Here is a 17538-nt window from a genome sequence, read left to right as displayed (position 1 = left end):
GTACGGTTCATTGACCATTGACTCCTGAACTGTCGAGGTTCTTATTATTTTACTTAGAGAACTGTTTTTTATTGTGTTTTGTTTTTTTGTTTTTTTTTTGGGGGGGGGGGGGGGGGGGGGGGGGTACTGGTAATTGATATCATAAGCCGTCATTCTCAAAGATCAGACAGTTGCCTTGCTTGCAGCGTTACTCTGTGCTTCTCTAGAAGTTGTGTAACTACTTGAACTAGGGGAGGCTAGCACAGTCCCAAAAGCTGTCCTCCAACGTGCCACAGACAGTGTCCTGCTTTTGGGTCTACTTTTTTCTGACTTGTGTCTAATTTGGAATGGAACAAAATGTTTATAACTCACTGAAGGCAATGGGAGACTGGCGTAGATGGAAACTGTGCATAAGGTTAAGGCTGGCCAAGTGTTCCACAGTTTGAGTATAGCAGAGACAGAGACAAACAGACATCAGAGTTTGTGTGTGGATCTGTGGAGTGGATGTGATGTACTGCGGAGCTTCAGATGGGAGGATTGAACACAGAACAGTTGATTTAAATGAGAAGGTAGCTCCACATGGGTCAAACGGTCATAGATCTGTTTGGTTAAGAGTCCTGCTGTTCTGTTAAAAATACATGTTTTTAATGGTTTATCTAGACCGCTTGGAAACTTGCCTTCTCCTTTTAGCATTACCCCGGTCAGACTCAATAATATTTCTCAATAGCCATTCAAAATTCTGGATTTGGACTGGTTGAGGGAGAGGATTAACTTTTAATAGTCAGGTGGTTTAACCACATACCTTTGACTTATACACTATATGTTGATCTAAATGAATACAAGGGTCAGTTTGGACAAAACAGCTGGGTGCTGATATATATAAGTATGAACCACCACCAACAGCAGCAACAAGCAACAAGCCATTCATGTTTGCTTTGAAATGCATTTGACTATTGCATGAAACTGGACTTGCAAATCAATGGGACAACAGAAAATGTCTCATCAGAATTGTTAAAAGCCTTCCTTGTTTTGCATGCCTTTAATTCCCACATGGAGAATGTATGAAAATGTGAATAATTAGCCCATCAAATGGCCTAGAAGTGAGATTTTCTGCATGTTTTCCCCTTGGTGACATTTTGTTTAGTATCCTATCCTGACTTCCAACTCACGAGTTTGGTTGGGCAATTAATTCCCACAGGAGAAACTTAGCCGGTTGTGGAGGCCTGCACCAATAGACTGATCTCAATTGTGCTCAATATGTATTTCACTAACCACGACACTCTCTTGTATTGTTTCACAGCTGTGTGAAAAATCTTCAGTTTCATTTACATCTCTCTGAGAACCATTTATCCAAGAATACTTGTAAGAACTATTCGCCCCACAGCAGGTTGCTCTGCAGGTTTGATTTGACACACTAAATTCCCCTCCTGACATAAACCCTTGAGGGATTTGTGTCTCTAGCAAGAACTGAACCAGGAACCTTTCACTTACAAACTAATGTGCAAACAACAACACTACGGATCCCATATTTACTGCATAGTTTTGTGCTTTCTTTATCCCAAAGCAGCCACAAAGTAGTGCACAAAATGTTCAGGTTCTTTTTTTTGTTTGTTTTTTGAAGGCGTGTATATCATTAATACCACAAACTTAATTTTAAACCTCACTCATGTTTACTTTTTTGTTCTCTTTTTTCCACCTTTCACCTTCATCACTTGATCATCAGAGAAGGATGTCGCATTGAGAATGTTCAAAAGAATATTAAATGCAGGAAATATGCCTTCAACATGCTGCAGCTGATGGCCTTTCCCAAGTGCTACCGACCACCAGAAGGGACTTACGGCAAAGTTGACTCTTGAGGAGAAAAGCCACGTACTGTAAAATTAGTCATTCAGTATTATTATTCTTTAGTAAATATTAAAGATCATAAATGATAGTATGTAAAATATGCTGTTAATAGGAAACACAGTTGCTGGAGGTGTGTGTGTGTGTGTGTGTGTGTGTGTGTGTGTGTGTGTGTGTGTGTGTGTGTGTGTGTGTGTGTGTGTGTGTGTGTGTAATGAGGGTACATTCATAGGCATTAAAAAAATTGGTCCATTTTAAAATAAATGCACTTTCCACCTCACCATACATTGGTCATAACTTAAGCAACATTAAGCAGAACAACTTGTGGGTAAGTCAAAGTCTTACATAATGTGCATATATCAGCGTATGAGAGAGATAACTAGCCTAAAAGAAGAGTTTTCAAGTGACTAGCTATTTTGTTTGTTTACGGTGACCATGCATTTGGACGTTCACTCGGTAAAAGTTAATATTTGGAAACGCTGACCTATGTTTGTAACAGCTCTTAAAGTTTCCGTAATCTTTGCGGACATCCACGTTCCCTGTGGTTTTTCTCCACAGGGAAAACTTTATTTGGATACGTGGGCCTTAAAAAGATAGTATGATGTTAAACAAAAAATGAACAACTTGTGCTGTTCTCAAGAAATCATATCAACATGTTTTTTGATGAAACACAGTATTCAGATTCAAGATTCTCAGTTGGTTTTTGACTGAAGTCTACAAATTTCCCTCTGCTTAACACTGTCCTCTAGCTTTGCACCCCAATGGCAATTTAGCCCATGTTTTATTCATGACATAACATAGAAAACATATCAAACATTTAAACTGAGACATTTTATCATTTCATCATAAAAATTGGTTGATTTTTGAAGGCAGCAACACATCTCAAAAAGTTGGGACAGGGCAACAAAAGGGTGGACAAGTAAGTGATACTAAAAGAAACAGCTGGGGGAATATTTTTCAACTAGTTAGGTTATCTGGCAACAGGGCGGCAACATGATGGGGTATAAAAAGAGCATCTTTGAGAGGCAGAGTTTGTCAAAAGTAAAGCTAGGCAGAGGTTCACTAAACTGCAAAGACCTGTGGCTGCAGATTATGAAGGAAAAAAATTCAGAACATCCAGAACATCCAAGAAATGCTGAAAGTTGTGTATTAAAAACTCTCATCAAAAGATTCCAAGACTCTGGACATACCTCAGAATCAATACTGAATGCTTGGGATCTCTTCAGGCCTTTAGATGGCACTGCATCACAAACAGCCACAATTCTGTGATGGAAATCGCTGAATGGGCTCGGGAACACTTCCGGAAATTATCGTCCGTGATCACAGTTCAGTATGCCATCCAAAAATTCAGGTTAAAGGTCTGTCATTCAACAAAGAAGTCAAATATGAACATGATTCAGAAACACCGCCACCTTCTGTCAGCCAATGCTCGTTCAAAATGGACAGAGGCACAGTGGAAAACTTCTTTTTGGAGAACATGGTCATCCTCCGGACTGAGGAGGAGAGTAAGCATCTGTATTGTTATCAATGCTGAGCTGCATGCCATCAGGATCTCTTTGATGTTATGGAAATAGATCAGTAACTATGGAATTTGTGGCTTGCACATCTGGAAAGGGACCATCAATGCTCCAAGGTATATATGCAGGATTTAGACCAACATATGCTCCCGTCCAGACGTCTTTTTCTGGGAAGACCTTGCATATTTGAGTAAGGCAATGCTAAATCTCACAGTCAAGCTGTTCCAACAGCGTTGCTTCATAGTAAAAGAGTCTGGGTGCTGAACTGGTAGTCCCGATCATTTACCAGCTGAAGACATATCATGAAAGAAAAAAATCTCACCAATACAGACCCAGGACTGTTGATGCTAGTTGCTAGAATCCTGTATCAGTCACGAAAAAGAGGATGCTACATAAACATGGCCCTGCCCCAGCTCTTTGAGAAGTGTAGCTGCCATTATAGTCAAAATGAACGAATATTTTTCTTAAAATACTAAATTTTCTCTTTTTTTTCAGCAGGAATGAAATATGGGCTTATGCGATTTGCACATCATTGCTTTTTTTTTTAATTTACATTTTTCAAAACATAAAATACGTTTCTGTTTTGGACCTGGGGTTGTACTATATTTAAACAACATGAAGGGCAGGGTAATGTTGAACAACTGAACGCAGTTTCTGAATGCTACGGAGTACATTTATATTATTTATTTTTCTTAAATGTTTTTTTTTTTTTTTATTCTAAGGTTTGATACCTTGGGCTTTTATGCTCGTTTCAAATAATAAGTTGTATGTCATTTGACATTTAGAAATGTCTGTTTAAAATTAAAAAAAATTAAAAATGTTTTACTGCTGGTTGTGTAGTTTGTGTGAGTTTTCACATTTCTTTATATGTGACATGTCAGAATCTCTCAGGCTCTAGTCCAATGCAGAGTTCATGTATTTCCCAGAAAGACATACTGAGTTGCACACGTCACAAATGAATAACTGCCCTCACACATCAGCTCTGCCAAAGTTGTATGAGGACACCGACAGCGTGTTTGTAAGACATCTGACACAGAAAATCCACTTTAACTCAGCCTGGAAACATTTGGAATGCAACTGTAACAAGCTTCAGTTGAAAGCTCTGGAAGGACTGCCAACTGGCAAACTGTACTTATCTGTTTTTGTTTTACCTTGGTTACACTTCCGCACACAGTGGGACTCCTTTTAATTGCTCTTTGATTGATTGATTGTTAATTTATTTCAACATGTGAACAATATACAGGTACATTTAATACTCATTATGTACACATAAAGGCTGGTCTTAAACAGTGTTTACCCTCCGGCTCTGAGATGACTGCATGCATTTTGAGTTCAAAAAGAGGTTAAGTGAAGTGATCAGCCAGCACTATAGTCTGTATATAAAAGGCGGACACAGTCTGAATCCTACACTACGAAGCCAGATTTTGGCTTATCCATGTGACTTCAGGGTTAACCCTGGGTTTTCTGTACTAAATAGGTGTCTCACTTTTTGATGGGGTAAATCGCTGTGGTAACTTACGCTGTGAACATAATCTGCTCTGGAGCAAGTTACCAATTACAGATCAACAGGTAAGAAATCATCACTGCCGGCCAATCAATTCTCCATAAAATAGCGTCACCACTCCCGGAAGATCCCTCACATCCATGTACGTGAACAGTGGGGAGGCCTAAAGTGTTTCCTTAACTGTGGACTACTGAATGAACCGGAAACTGTGTGTCACTTTGCCACAGGAATGTCTTAATGTGGTGACTAAATGTCTATTGGTGTTCTACTTGAGTCTTGTTTTTTTCCACACCCCCGGAAACAGAGAGCACACATGAAGAATACCTATTCAGTCAATCACATTAATTTCCCTTTGACCTGCTACACACTGAAGCAATTTCCACATATCCTTTTATCAGCAGGGAAGGTAAGCTTTAAAGCTTAGATGTATCCAGTTTAAAGTTTTTAGAGCTCTAATCTTTAATATCACCAGTCCACTCACTTCAACTTAAAACTATTAAGTAGAATTACAATATTTATTGCATGCCCTAAAGCAACAGATTAACTGAAGATTTTTCTGTGGCATTCATCCCGTTATTTTCACAAGTTTTGAGTTTGTTTCGAGATTTATATCACTTTTGATAACATCACTGGTCTTGGTGGATGATTTTCTGTGGAAGAAGAGTCACATGATCTATGAAAGGCCCATGTGTGACTAACACCACCCCTTTCATGTGAAGCCACAGGGGTAACGCTGAGTTAATTTAATGACTTAATATAACCAGCTTCATGTGACCTTTTATCCTGATCTCCAATGTTAGGGTAAGTATCTAGATAACCGAACGATACCCTGGATGTGTTGAACTCTCCTTTTTAGGATAGGGCCCTGGCCTCTGAATTTTTAGCATTAGCATTTTGGTTGCAGCCGTGTTAGTTGGCAGAGCTTCCACTTAAACCAAATCCCACAAGTTTTCCATTAATATTGACAACTCCTCAATCTTTCCCTCCCCTCAGTTTAAGAGTGTGAGTGTCATCCTTGACAGAACTTTGTCGTTTCAGTCTCGTAATAGTCGTATCAACCAGTCCACCTACTTCCTCTTACGCAATATCAATCGTCTGTCCCTTCCTTACCAACCCCCATATCCTTGTTTATAGCCACGTCACTTCTGAGATCGATTATTGTAATTCTCTTCAGTCCTCCTAACAAGGCCCTTCGCAATCTCTGACTCCTCCAGAATTCTGCAGCCTGGATCATAACTCGCACACAGAGTTATGATCACTGGTCTTCAGCAGCTTCGCTGGCTGCCCGTAGATCAGAGCTTTCAGCCACTCTGCTCCCCAACTTTGAAATTCACTTCCTCATGAGATCACGAATACTGCCTCTCTTCCCTTATTCAAGTCAAAACCCATCTGTTTAAACTGACTTACTCTTTAAAAATTGATTCCAGTTGTTGACTCCAATGCTGTTCTTTTATGCTTTGAACAGGGACCTTGGGTTGTAGAAAGGCGCCATAAATAAAAAAAAAATGCACTACTCCCCCCCGATAGAAGTGGCTAGATTTGGATACCACAGTGGCGTTAAGCTATGAGCTAATGCTGGCAAGCTTGGTTTGCATGCTACACACAAACTTTGTAGACAGCCTGCAGTTGGCAGATAAGCTGCCCTTGTATACAGAATGTTAATGGCAGTTTTCCTGTCTGAGTATCTACTAAAGACTCTCTTGCCACTTGCACGATAAATGCTCCATCTCTGATGCTGACCCGGAATCAAACAAAATTAAATAGAACAGTTTGTGTATCAGATACAATCTCCCATGTATTCAACAGTACGTGAAGTAACAGTTGAGAGTTTGTTTTAACATGTAATGTAAAAAAGAAATAAAGTTTACAAAAGACTTTCAAGCCGCACATGTAGCAGCCAGAGAGGAAAATGCAGAACTGAAGACCTCACAGACAAAACACTGGAGTAAGCATATACTGAACGTACTCAGATACTAGAGTCCATTAGGTGTATCAGTACATTTTATTCAGTAGTGTATATCAGAATCAGAATACTTTATTGATCCCTGGGGGAAATTATTTAGCAGTGTGATAACATTATGTATATACAGTATAGCTAAAAGCTGTGGCACTGACAGCATATTTAAAAACAAATAGGCCAGATGTGTAGCACTGACATGCCATGCTACATTTAGTGTCATCAGCCTATAGCATAAAATACATCTTTAATTTATTATTACGTATGGTAGCAACATAAGCGATAAAAACAGTTATTTACAAATCTACACAAATGCACAGTAGTAGTTTACAGTATTTACATCATTATATAATATTATGTAGAGTTGAGATTTTCCAAAAGGTCCATTAGTCTGTCCATAAATGTTGTAATATTTTGAAGCGTGTACGTTTCACATGCTGGACACAGATCCTAACAGGAGACAAAAATTAAAGATTTGTTTTTCCTCAAATGAATACAAACAATTACAACTGAAAGCTAAAGAAAGGTAATAAGCTTCAGCAGTGGTTATGTGAAAAAAATCTTTTTGATTGTACATTTAAGCAAAGACTCTTAAATGTATCCTTTTAGAAGAAGTCAAACTTACATTTTTTGTTGTTTGCAGATTATAATTGAAATCACGGACACATTCCTGTGAACCACGCCCAATTTCTTCCTCATCAAGGACCATTATCAACTCCAACATGTAACATTTCAGCACCATCTTTTTACAGAAATCCTGGAAACACAAGAAAATTTCTTAGCATTTCCTGAAAATGTTCTACGAGTTACATTTCTAAGGAATAAAATAAATAAAATTACTTTATCATGACAGGCTTTAGAATAATAATAATTATTATTATTATTATTATTATTATTATTATTATTATTATTATTATTATTATTATTATTATTATTATTATTATTATTATAAATAATGCCAAACACCAAAATTAAAAATTTACTAAACACTCCCTTCTCAAGATGATACCAGAGGCCCATATTACGAAGCAGGAATCAGATTATCCAGGTAATCAAGGTTAATTCTGTTTTCTGTACCATGAAGGTAGTTTATTTAACTGGGGTACATCACCATGGTAACAGCCAAACTTGCTCCATGGGTATGTTGAATTCATAATACAGGGCCCAGAGTACGCTGTACAAAACATTCCAACAAAGAACATGTTGCCTTCTACATGCTTTGGATGGCTGTTGTGTTGGTTGGCTATCTGAATACAGGTATGTTTACCAAGGAGGAAACAGAAGCATGGGCATGGTGTTAGTGCCTTTTATAGCACTCCGTAAACTGAATGTGTGATTCCTTTTGTTTAGTCTTTGGAGTGGAGGTTAAAGAGACCTCCAGGATTTGGACATACACGCAACACTTGTTAGCACTTTGTAATCGATTCACACGATGATTAGAAATCAAAACTGAACTTTTTAAAAACTTACTGGAAAGTCTTCAATTCCTGGAGCGTAGAGCATAGCATCAGATTTCTGACAAGAAATTAAAAACAAATAAACATTTTCATTTGTCTCACCAGATGTGCTTCTCACAACCAACCAGGTTAATATATATAAGAAATTGGTGGAATTAAAAAAAACAAAAACAAAACACACCCTTCTAGTCCCTAGGGATGTTTGACCACCAAATTTTAACTAGTTCAAGTGAACATTTGTGCCAAAGTTTTAGAAATTCCTTCTAAGCTCTTACGTTCACTTGTTAATGAGAATGGGATTGATTGATGGACAAACAACCAGAAATTTCATCAGTCACTTCCTTAGGTACACCTATTCAGCTACTCATTAAAACGCAGATATCAAAATCATGTAATTACATTGTCAGCACATCTAAATGCATTGTTGCTGCAAAGACAAACTACTAATCTGAGACTTTTCTGTCACAAAGGTCTGCAGATCACATACATAATCTGCTCCTATTGCGCTTACTGCTCTTGCACTTCTGATTAGATGCAAACTGCATTTTGTTACCCTGTATTAATACATGTGTAATTACAATAAAGTTGACTCCTAATCATGGTGTGAGAAAGAAAACATCCAGTGAGTGGCAGTTCTCTGGGTGAAGAGTATGAGAGCAAAGCAAGATAACCAGATTGCTTCAAACTGTTAAAGCAACAGTAGCTCATATCACCAGTCATTACAAGGAAGTTATGCAAAAGAGAATTTCTGAACCTACAACACATCAAACCTTGACACAGATGGGCAACAGCAGCAGAAGACTACACCGAGCGCCCTGCCTATCAGCTAAGAACACAAAACTGAAACTCCAGTTACTACACCATCATAAAATTGGGCAATAAAAGATCTGATGACATTCAGCTGGAAGAGTCAACATTTGGTCTAAATGATATGAAAGCATAGATCCATCCTGTTTTGTGTCAGTGTTCAGGCTGGCGGTGTAATGCGGTGGGAAACTTTTTCCTTAACACATTTCGGGTCTGTTAGCATCAGCTGATCATCGTTTCTGCCTATATCCATAAATAATGACGTAACCAGTGACTGTATAATGAGTAAAGGCTCCAGACTGTTGCCAGTGTAGAGGTAAACTGTCCACTATCCATTAGTTCTGACATAACTAGAGCTACAATTTGCTGCTATATAAATAAAACAGACTTTTTTTTTTTTTTATTGTTTTAAGTCAGCATCAGTGAACAAATGTATGTCGTTTTTAAATGTCATACAAATTTTTAACAATAAAAACTCAATGTTACCAAAGAGTTAAAATGAAACCACTCACCTTCACATTATGAATCAGATCATTCAAACATATCCGTAGATCCCCTGCTTCATTCACAGAATTGGCACATGTAGGCGTACTCAAGAGGCTGTAAGAATGAAAATACAATTAGAAAGAAACAATTATGGCAATATGGAGTTTTGTTGGGTGCAACTGATTTGCTGCACCTAGCTGCTACTGGGGAAAGCAATATGGGTATTTAAATGTAATAATATAGTAAAAGTGATTGAAATGCAGTTTAAATTTAATAAACTAACACAGTTGAAGTTTAGACATTGAAATATAAATGTGTCAAACTTCCAAAGTCCAGTACTTTTGTCATACTGCACACCATCAGCTCAGTCACGGAGTGCATTTTGCAGAAATTAACACTATACAGTCATTCAGTCACTGCAAAAAGAGAGTAAACCCCCATCAATTCTAAGGTATTACGACTTTTTTTTTGTTTGTTTTTTTTAAATATAGCCTTTACTATGTTGTAAAGTTAAGCAATTATAGCCTGAGATAAACATCACATGGCATATTATGGTTTCATTTGACAAAAACCTAAACCAAAATACAGAAGCAGTGTCGCACGCGCACACACACCTCAATAGCTAGCAGAATTGCCTTTAGCAGTAGTAGCTTGAAGCTGGAGAGTTACTGGCCTGCTCTTTACTGCGCTGCTTTTACTTAATCGGCCTTGTGGATATTCGATCTATGCAGTGATCCCTTTTGTTTTGGGGGTTTTTTTTGTGTTTTTTGTTTTTTTTTTTTTAAAGAAAAGAGACATTTTCCCTACGACCCTTCACAAAAACAAAACATTTCTACTTGTACTGTGATGAACTCTGGCCCGCTCTTCAGAGTCTGGCATGTGGGTCCTGGACTGTATTATTGTAATACCACCGTTCTTGGAAAGGCACTTGCATTGTGTTAACACTGGAGACCAGGGCCCCATACCAGGAATCAGGTCCGGCTAACAATTAGTGTGATGAAAGGTAAACTCTTGCTTTTCTGTTCCAGGAAGCTTCAACCTCAACCTAGTTACCATGGTAACACATTCTGTGGACAGCTATTTGACATGCCAGTTTATTTCCTCATTCATAAAGTCACAGCTTAGAGCAAAGCAAGTCAAACTTCTATATGTTACAAACACTGAAATATATAACAGTTAGCATTTTAGCAGTTCACATATTCCAGTTAAAATAACCACTTTTACAGTCATTCATTCACTCATCATTTTCTGATAAGGGAGACTGCAATTACGTCACAGACCTATTATTAGCTCAGAGTAAAATCTATAGTCGCCATCTTTTGAACTCAGTGAATCAGTTCCTCCAAAACATTTACTGTACATTGCTGTAGCAATCAGTATTTAAATGAAGGTCATCTGTGTAACGCTTTAAAACATAACACACTGATCAATTATTTGGCATGTTGTAATTGGACTTGAGTCTTGGTCTTGAGAGGACGTGAATAATTTGAAGATGAGGCTGAAATGACTTTAACCTATTCCCTCAGTGAATCAGTGGGCAGCCAAAAATCACGCCTGGGGAGGGACGGTACCTTGCTCAGGGGTACCTCAGGGTAGCCGTTCAGTGGATTCGAACCCCCGACCTTCCGATCATGGGGCGACCACACTACCTACCGAGCTGCAGACAGTCATGCAGACAGCACAACATTTCATGTTGAAGTCTTTTCACAGATCAGTCGGTAAATGACCTTTTTAAAAGCTTTGCCAGAAACCAAAACTCTAATTCTGAACTTCGACTTTTCAACTGGAAAACTTTGTTGTTTACCTCAGGTTATATTGACCCGATACTAAGCCCTGATGAGAAACAGATGACTTATATCCTTATGTAAGACATTAGAATTAAGAGGATGTACTTATCTGTTTATTTGTAGGAATTTTAAAAAGGTTAGGCTTTCAATATTATTTTGCTGTTTTACATTTCTTTTTATTTTACTCAATATAAGGTTTATGCCAGGCCTGTCCTAAATTAACAGTACTGACAATTTCTGATTTTTTATGATTCTGTGATGATTAATCCACCAGTATGTGCAAGCTATTTAATCCAAATGAATACTATCATTATTGGCATTGTTCATAAATATTCAAGTTTACAGTTTTGCAAAAGGAAAAAAGCAGAAACAAAATCGAAAATCACATAAATTTTCTTATTAAAATGCCAAATGACAGCTATTTACTTGCACTCCATAATTTTTTGACAGACTTACTAAATTATTTGTGTTTTCTTGTTTTTAAATAACAGGTGATCTAATAAATCTACTAAGCACAGTACACTCATAAGAAAAACAAAACACAAAACACAACACACACACACTATATGCCTACCTCAGAACTAACAAACAAAGCCACACCTGAGTTTTGTGGCTCTCTCGGCACACCTTACAGGTCAGCTGGATCTGGAAACCCCTCTAGAAATTGTACAGGAAAACATTAGATCATCATCATCATCATCATCTACATCTTTTAGGTCACCATTTTAAAATTGTAATATAATGGGTGATAAATATGCAATTAAAGTCATTGAAATTTAACAGAAATATGTCAAGCCATCTTTGTGTAACACTGTGGTAAATAATTTCCACTTCTATGGCTGAATAGCAATAACAGATACATAACCATTTTCTCTGAAGTTTGCACATTTCTGTATTCTGTCAGTCTTTTGTGACCATTTGCTCATCTGCTACAGGCTGTGCTCCTATATTTTTAAGCCAACTCTGTTCTCTTCTTCTATTTTCTGCATCTACTAAAACAACAGAATGAGTATGAAATATTAACTGAAACTCAAATAGTAATTTTTTTATAGTGTATTCAAGCTGTTGTCCTGCACTGCTAGAAATACTACCCCGTGCCCACCCACAGTCACCGCACTCCGTAATCATCATACACAAACGAGGTGCAACTCAAAGTGCAGAAAGTCAACCTGCTTTCATCGGGCAGAACTCACAACTTGCATGTAGTGTAAATAACAGCTACAGTTTCACTTTAGAGGTTAAATGCTTTGCAATTCCCTCAAAAAAAAAAAAAAAAAAAAAAAAAAAAAAAAAAAAAAAACACAACAACCCACAACAAAAAACACAACAACAGCAACAAAAAAAACCAAAAAACAAAAACGTACCCGTCTTCCTGTGGCTAACTCTCACCAGAGTTACCCAGCTGGAGTTCTTTGGCTAATCCAGACACTATTTTTTCCCAGCAATATTTACCAGTCCCTCTTGGAGGAAACTAAGGCATTCCACAGCCAAATGGACTACAATGCATTACAAGCTCTAACAGCTGGGTGTGCCCAGAAAACCTCTAAAGGGAGGCAACCCACACTCATTAGAAACCTACATTATTTCAGTTGCACTCCATTTTTATTCCAGATGTACAAGCTGAGGCCCTCACACTACCACCAATATGCAATTTATACAGTGCTTTTAAAAAAAAATAAAAAAGATTAAGACATCATCCAATGTAAAGCTTATACCACGGCTGCTCTAAAATAATTAGCAAAAGACAGTTAATCCACCAGCAAGGCCAAGCTCTTTAATCAAATTATTTTAATGCTAAAAATGTTAAAATTTGCTGTTTTACAGATAAGCAGAAAAAAAAAAAATCAAAATTAAACTGTTTTACTTAAGATGCCAAATTAGTTATTTACTTGAGGTCCAGTACCCAAATTTGGCTATTTAAAATAAATTTAGATTTTGTTGTTAATTGTTTAATAAAATTTCTTTAAACATTTTTTGGACAGATTTCTAAAATATTTCCTTTTTTTATTTTAAATGACAGTTTATATAATAAATTAGTTAAGGACTGCATTTCTGCATTAAAGCTACACCCGAGGCACAAAATAACCAGTATATTCAAAACTAACATGTCACTGGAATCACACTACAATTTACAATTTTCAGTAATGCAGTAACTAAAGCTGTAAATGCACCAAATTCAGTAGCCACATTACAGCTACAGTTACGTCATTATCTGCATGATAGATGGGGTGGGGGGATTTACAGAAATATATACATCTTAAATGGGTCTTGCTATAATCAGCTAGTGTGCAAACAAACAAAGTGCAAACACTGCAAAAAGAGGCTGTTGCTAACACAGCATCGGCTCTTTCCAAGCATCCATAGACAACATCCTAACAAAAAGTTAGGCCAGAACCCAAAGTGATGCTAAAGCTAAGTGTATGCTGACCCCAGCACAGCAGCCAGAGCCTGATCTTCAACAGATAACAAAGGCAGCGATGGCTAGTCAGGCTTGTAACATTGCATCACCCATTTCCAGTTGTTTCTACAGTAGAATTACTGCGGCTTTGCATCTCTTTGGCCTGGTTTTTAATTTGCTTTCTGTTCCGTCTTGTGTTCAATCTCAACTAAACTAAAACAAAGTTTGTGCGGGCCTTTAAGCTTTGTCCCACACACAAACAGGGATTTGTGTTGAGTATCAGGACTGAAGGGGAAGATAAATACTGTTAGATAACATGTCTTACAATGAATTTTACATCTTTTTACAGAGCAACAAGGTAGTAATGTTACAAATTACTTTTTCCCCACCAAGCAATGAAGTATTGAGTATTGAGTGCTGCATTACTTTTAATAGTAATGAGTGGATTTTTTTTTTTTTGTCAACACCAAACTCAACATCCCATCAATGCCTAAAACAAATGCGACTGGCCCATGTAGTACCTGCGCATTTCCAGCTACTTCTTCTGCAGCCATTTTTCTAACAGACTGGAAGAGAACTGATCAACCTGAGGACATAAATCCCCTAGCAACTAGTGTTAGGGCTGCAGGATTGCAGAGCAAGTCCACCATGCACAACTCAAAATGCAGGCAACAGTGTCAGGCAACTATAAAAAAAAAAAGCTTTAGGCTGAACTTGGGCGATCGTGGTTCAAGAGTTGGGAGTTCACCTTGTAATCGGAAGGTTGCCGGTTCGAAGCGCTTTGGGGTCCTTAGGGACTAGAAAAGCGCTGTAAATACAGGCCATAAATCAGACACCTTAAGGGTACACCTCACTCAGACCAACAACACATGATCTTTGTCTGAAATCTCCATCGGGGCCAAAGCAGAGGATGCATGTTATCTAACATCCAATGTTTCAGCAGTTGTAGTATTATGAAGAATATTTAAACAGCATAGTGATGAAATGTACTTTTAGTTGTCTTCAATTCTGTTGCAGATGTACTTGTGTTTTCCATTTGTACTGTAGTAGTACTGAAGTTAAAGGGTGTTTTTTGTTTGTTTTGGGGTTTTGTTTTGTTTTTTAAAGAATAGAACTATATTTTCAGTGTTACTATGAAACAGCCGCGTATCTTAAAAATTTACGGTAGCCTAGTGAGGTTAACATTTATCGATGGTACTCTTCAGCACTTACACTTGCTCTTCCAACAGGAGTTGGATGGATAATCACGACTAAATATTTCTTGAAGGTTGCGCTTCAACCGTGATAGTTTCTTGTTACTTGAAGCAGACCATCCTTCCTATAAATCATTCTTCAAGTTTACAAAACTATTACAGAGACTAAACTGGAGGCAAGACTAATAACCGGTAATCATTTCCTCGTACCTTTGCTCGAACCGTCAGCCGCGTACTACCAAGGACGCATTTATTTCCATACCCTGCAGTCTCGACGCAGTTTGGAGCAATGCTGACAAACAGCGTTGGACAGAATAAAAACGTAAACATTAAGTTAGGCAGAAACAAGAACGTGGTGGACGTGCACATGATTTGGCTCCATTCTCACTGACAGCTGTGCAGAAGCGTCTCCCCATATACACACAACCGGAAAGAGGGGCTGCCAAACTAGCCCGCATCTGACTAAATCGAAAGTGAAAGCAAGTGAGTGAAAGCGAGAGCATTACTTGTTTTTTAAACCAAATTACCATAATGGCACATAGTTCACCGACAGCAGCTGAAATGTATCCCGCGGGCCCACGTGGATCGCCCAGTAGACACACCTCCTATATATACGCATTTGATTAGCCTTCCAAATTGGGGACACGCCGTGTTTTCCTCCAGGTGATTAGCCGACAGTTTGGGTTAGACCTCTACTAGTAACGCACTAAAATGTAACTTACAGCTCGCTGATCTCGGTGACATGTGAGTTGAAAAAGGATCACCGGGAGCGCCGTCATCTGCGCAGTGACTGCGGTTGCCGTCGTCCTAGCCAGCGGAGCAGCAAGCAAAGATTACACTTTTGCACCTCATTTGTGATAATAAAGCTGGTTTGTCTCATTGGTCTGCAGCCAGTGTTATTAACACTTGTGGCGAGAGTGAGTACGGGTATGATTTCGCAGGCTGACTTGCACACGCCCTGTTCTGGTCGTGTTGAGACGTTCACTCCTCCTCCAAGTCGTCACTTTATCGGTTTCTTTTTTTTCTTTTCTGTTTCTTTTAATGCATGAGTCATCAGAAATACTTCACAGAAATGCACATTCAAGAGGGATTTTATTTAATTTTAAATTTTTATTTTTTTACACAAATGAGTCATTCCTACTATTCGGTGCCATTTCAGTGTGATCACTCTTCATCAAAAAATACAAAATTTTGAATTATTTTAACATTTCATCTAAAAGAGGGATTTTCAACCTATAAGAAAAATGTATTGGTCCAGCTAAGGATATTATATTATAATATTTTTTAAAATCAAAGTCTTTACCCATGACGTGCCAAATGTCCACCCTGTTACAGGACATTCAATTTTCTATTAATAACTGTTTTGAATACACAGTTATAGTAATATTTACATTTTCTAAAAGCTACAATGTCCCTTTTTAAAATCTGCAAGGAAATTTCATGTTACAGTGCATAGCAATAACAGGGGTGACGGTAACAGGGGGGAGATTTTATGCTAAACTTAGCCATTACTACTAGTATGATGAACAACAAGCTAGTACATGGTGACCACTAAGAACCATTTTTAACATGTTTATTAGCCATATTATAAAAATTACAAAAAAAAAATTGTTTCCACTATTAATAAGCGTAACAGGTTGGACGTGTTATGCTTTGCCACATTACAAAATCTTGCTAAAACATTGAAAAAAGGGTTGATTAAAGAGTGGTACTTACTCGTCTTCTTCTTGAAAGTTTTCCCTCCAAAATATGTTACATCCGGGAGTGTCATGTGACTAAAAGAATAATCAGGTGATGTGTTCTATGGAATTCTTATCAGAGTAACAGGGGTGACAGTTGATTCAGGGACACAACATTTTTTAAAGATTTTAAGTATTAAACATGCATTAATAATAAAAAAGAACATTTGATGAGGAACATTAGAAATAAGCCAATCCAGAAATGATGAAAAATCTAGATTTTTTTTTTTTTTTTTTAAGTTATATTTGTAACTGAAGTCGAGCAAGCATGACTGGGGACATAGTACTTTAGTGACTTGTGCTAAAATAAAAGTAATTTACTTTTAATGTATTTATCCTGTGTATATATCAATGTGTTCTATGGTAGAGGGGGGTTAAACATACAAGAAAATGGTTTAGAAATAAGCATTAGACAAGTTTTACACTAAATATACCATATTATGTCATTAGGACTCAAATGGCACCGAATAGTAAGAATGACCCAAATGTGCCTTGCAGTTTATTTCAAACATCAGGACAAACAACTGCACTGAGGAAAGATGCCACAAAAAGACTCTCCAATAGTCATTACATAACACCGATAATGAGGACAGGTTATGCTTTATTCATAACAAGCCACAGAAGAATTCCCTTCAGTGGCCGCCAATTTGCCTGGATCAGAAAACCAGTGAAGTTAATGATTTAGGCAATTCATTCCAGCTAATAATTTGTTTATTATTACAGCTGACCAAGCTAAAACGGGACGACTTATTTTGGATATAAGCATACGGGTAAAATGTTTGAGGAAGTTTTTCATAAACAGGAAGATGAAAGTCTCGAGGCACATTGTGGTGAACAGCTAACGCTTAAGGTTTGTTGTTGCTGTTTGGACT

At 37.6% G+C, this 17538-nt stretch overlaps 2 protein-coding genes across 3 annotated transcripts in view; one reads left to right on the top strand and one right to left on the bottom strand.

The window, feature by feature from the left end:
* The window catches only part of inpp4b (inositol polyphosphate-4-phosphatase type II B), a 187305-nt gene extending 183144 nt beyond the window's left edge, over positions 1 to 4161 (top strand). The window contains exon 22 of the mRNA XM_080879817.1: positions 1703 to 4161. Coding sequence (XP_080735943.1) covers positions 1703 to 1835 — 133 coding nt within the window. The 3' untranslated portion in view covers positions 1836 to 4161. The remainder of the gene's footprint in view (positions 1 to 1702) is intronic.
* A 2650-nt stretch (positions 4162 to 6811) lies between these two features.
* Positions 6812 to 16872, bottom strand: il15 (interleukin 15). Of its 2 annotated transcripts, XM_080880956.1 has the most exons (7): positions 16644 to 16872; positions 15650 to 15734; positions 11911 to 11993; positions 9576 to 9663; positions 8270 to 8314; positions 7425 to 7556; positions 6813 to 7249 (listed from the first exon to the last, which is right to left on the bottom strand). In XM_080880956.1, the coding sequence occupies exons 2-7, from the start codon at positions 15704 to 15706 to the stop codon at positions 7154 to 7156; spliced, it is 501 nt and encodes a 166-aa protein (XP_080737082.1). In that variant the 5' UTR covers positions 15707 to 15734; positions 16644 to 16872; the 3' UTR covers positions 6813 to 7153. The 2 variants fall into 2 exon arrangements, with proteins under 2 accessions (XP_080737081.1, XP_080737082.1); XM_080880955.1 differs by lacking the exons at positions 15650 to 15734; positions 16644 to 16872 and adding an exon at positions 15138 to 15620 and having other exon boundaries at positions 6812 to 7249.
* Between the last annotated feature and the right edge of the window lie 666 nt (positions 16873 to 17538).

Source organism: Rhamphochromis sp. 'chilingali' (assembly GCF_963969265.1).
Source record: "Rhamphochromis sp. 'chilingali' genome assembly, chromosome: 4".
Taxonomy (NCBI): Eukaryota; Metazoa; Chordata; class Actinopteri; order Cichliformes; family Cichlidae; genus Rhamphochromis; species Rhamphochromis sp. 'chilingali'.
The sequence above is the reverse complement of the archived record's forward strand: the minus strand, read 5'-3'. Positions and strand labels throughout refer to the sequence as shown.